Here is a 1,853-nt window from a genome sequence, read left to right as displayed (position 1 = left end):
CCCCCCCCCCTTAGCCTTATGCCCCCCCTCCCCACTTTGGATGGGATCCTGCTTTGAGGCCGGTTCCATCACCAACAAAGTGAAAACCCTCAGTGGCACTGGACCCCCATCAGTGACTCGGGGTGTGTGTGTGTGGGGGGGTCCTGAATTGTGTGCCCCCCACTCCAGCTGTGGGGCAGAACTGAGATCTCCCACCACTGAACCGACCCCCCAGGATGGGAGTTTCACCACGGGGCACCATCCTCTGCAAAGGGATGATCCTGTGTCACAGTGTACCCCATCAATGTACCCCCCCAAAGATGTGAACCCCTCCCATCCCGCTGTGCTCTTTCCCCCGACCCCAACCACATAACCCCCCCCATAGGATGGCAGTCTCACCTTGGTGCACAGTTCACCCCAGAATGACCCTGGATGGTACCGGACCCTATCAGTGGCTCTGGGGGACCCCCGGGATGTGTGCCCGCTCTCCAGCTCTGGGGCAGTGCTGGGAAATCCCCCCCCCACCATGGATCCACCACTCCCAGTTTAGATCTCCCAGCTTTGGGCACACAGTGATGCTGGATCTCATCAGTGGTTCTGAGGGACCTGTGCCCCCCACCCCGAGATGTGTACCCCCTCCTCCAGCTGTGTCCTGTCCCCAGGTGTGCGGCGTGGCCCTGGTGGCCATTGGCATCTATGCTCACCTGGCCCTCAACCAGGCTCTGGTGGCAGGCAGCGGCTCAGCAGCCAGCAGCCCCGTAGCCATCATGGTGGTGGGCATCATCATCTTCTTCGTTTCCTTCTTCGGCTGCTGCGGGGCCTGGAAGGAGAGCTACTGCATGGTCACCACGGTGAGTGGAGGGGGAGTTGGGGATGGGGAGGGGTTTGGGGGTGCTGGGAGGTGGTACTGACCCCCCCCATTCACCATGCTTTCATCTCTGCAGTTCGCCGTTCTGCTCAGCATCATCTTCCTGGTGGAGATCGCCGCTGCCATCGCTGGTTACGTCTTCAAGGATAAGGTGGGAGGGAGCACGTGGTGTGTGGGTGCTGTGCCCTCTCCGTGGCTGCGTTCTGACCCCTCCCTTCGGTGTTTCTGACCCCCCCTCTCCCCCCCAGGTCCGTTCAGTGCTGGAGGAGGGGCTGTGGGACACCATGAGCAAATACGGCGAGGATGTGCCACTGACAGAGGCAGTGGACAAACTGCAGGAGGATGTAAGCAGCACTCGGCTGGGAACTTAAGCTTCCTCTCTCTCTCTCTCCCCCCTCGCCGTGGCTTAATTAACACTTTCTTGTCACAGTTCCACTGCTGTGGTTCCAACAACTACACGGACTGGGCCACCCTTGAGAGGTTCCGGGCTAATAACACTGTGCCACGCTCCTGCTGCCGTGTCAACACCACCAACTGCAATGTGAACCCCACTGCCAGCACCATCTATGTAGAGGTGAGACCCCCCCAAACCCACCCTGAGGACCTCCCGTGCTCAGCCCCCAGCACTGCGTGGGCTGAACCCCCCTCCCTTTCTCCTTTTCGCCTCCATCCAGGGCTGCCAGAAGGGCATTGAAGCGTGGATGAAGAAGAACATCCTCATCGTGGCCGCTGTTGCATTGGGTATTGCCTTCTTTGAGGTATGGAGCAGAGCTGAACTCCTCCATGTGCACAAAGGGGGGCTGGGGAGGGGGCTGTGGGGAAGTGGGGGGGCAGGAGTGATTCCTACATCCTCTTCATCCCCAGATCCTGGGCGTCATCTTCACCTGCTGCCTGATGAAGGGCATCCGCAGTGGCTACGAGGTCATGTAATCCCCTCCCCCGGGGGCACTGCGCCAAGCCCACCCACACCCTGCCCTCGCTGCTCCCACCCAGGGGGCTCCAGGTG

General features: G+C 60.7%; 2 protein-coding genes across 3 annotated transcripts in view; one reads left to right on the top strand and one right to left on the bottom strand.

Annotated features, from left to right (window-relative positions):
* LOC100551395 (retinol dehydrogenase 5) overlaps window positions 1-1,853 on the bottom strand; it is a 3,919-nt gene that overhangs the window by 1,709 nt on the left and 357 nt on the right. The gene's annotated exons all lie outside the window — the stretch shown is intronic.
* CD63 (CD63 molecule) lies at window positions 540-1,809 on the top strand. Its single transcript, XM_010727044.2, has 6 exons — window positions 540-830; window positions 924-998; window positions 1,096-1,191; window positions 1,278-1,421; window positions 1,522-1,605; window positions 1,712-1,809. The coding sequence occupies exons 1-6, from the start codon at window positions 555-557 to the stop codon at window positions 1,775-1,777; spliced, it is 741 nt and encodes a 246-aa protein (XP_010725346.1). The 5' UTR covers window positions 540-554; the 3' UTR covers window positions 1,778-1,809.

Source organism: Meleagris gallopavo, unplaced genomic scaffold (genome assembly GCF_000146605.3).
Source record: "Meleagris gallopavo isolate NT-WF06-2002-E0010 breed Aviagen turkey brand Nicholas breeding stock unplaced genomic scaffold, Turkey_5.1 ChrUn_random_7180001869334, whole genome shotgun sequence".
NCBI lineage: Eukaryota > Metazoa > Chordata > Aves > Galliformes > Phasianidae > Meleagris > Meleagris gallopavo.
This window is presented reverse-complemented; position numbering and strand designations above follow the sequence as displayed.

Excerpts from the sequence above, each read along its gene's own strand:
- CD63 (XM_010727044.2), top strand. The coding sequence starts at position 555 with ATGCTGGATCTCATCAGTGGTTCTGAGGGACCTGTGCCCCCCACCCCG. Across the intron at positions 999-1,095 it reads GTTACGTCTTCAAGGATAAG|GTCCGTTCAGTGCTGGAGGA; the intron begins GTGGGAGGGAGC and ends TCTCCCCCCCAG. Across the intron at positions 1,606-1,711 it reads TGGGTATTGCCTTCTTTGAG|ATCCTGGGCGTCATCTTCAC; the intron begins GTATGGAGCAGA and ends CTTCATCCCCAG.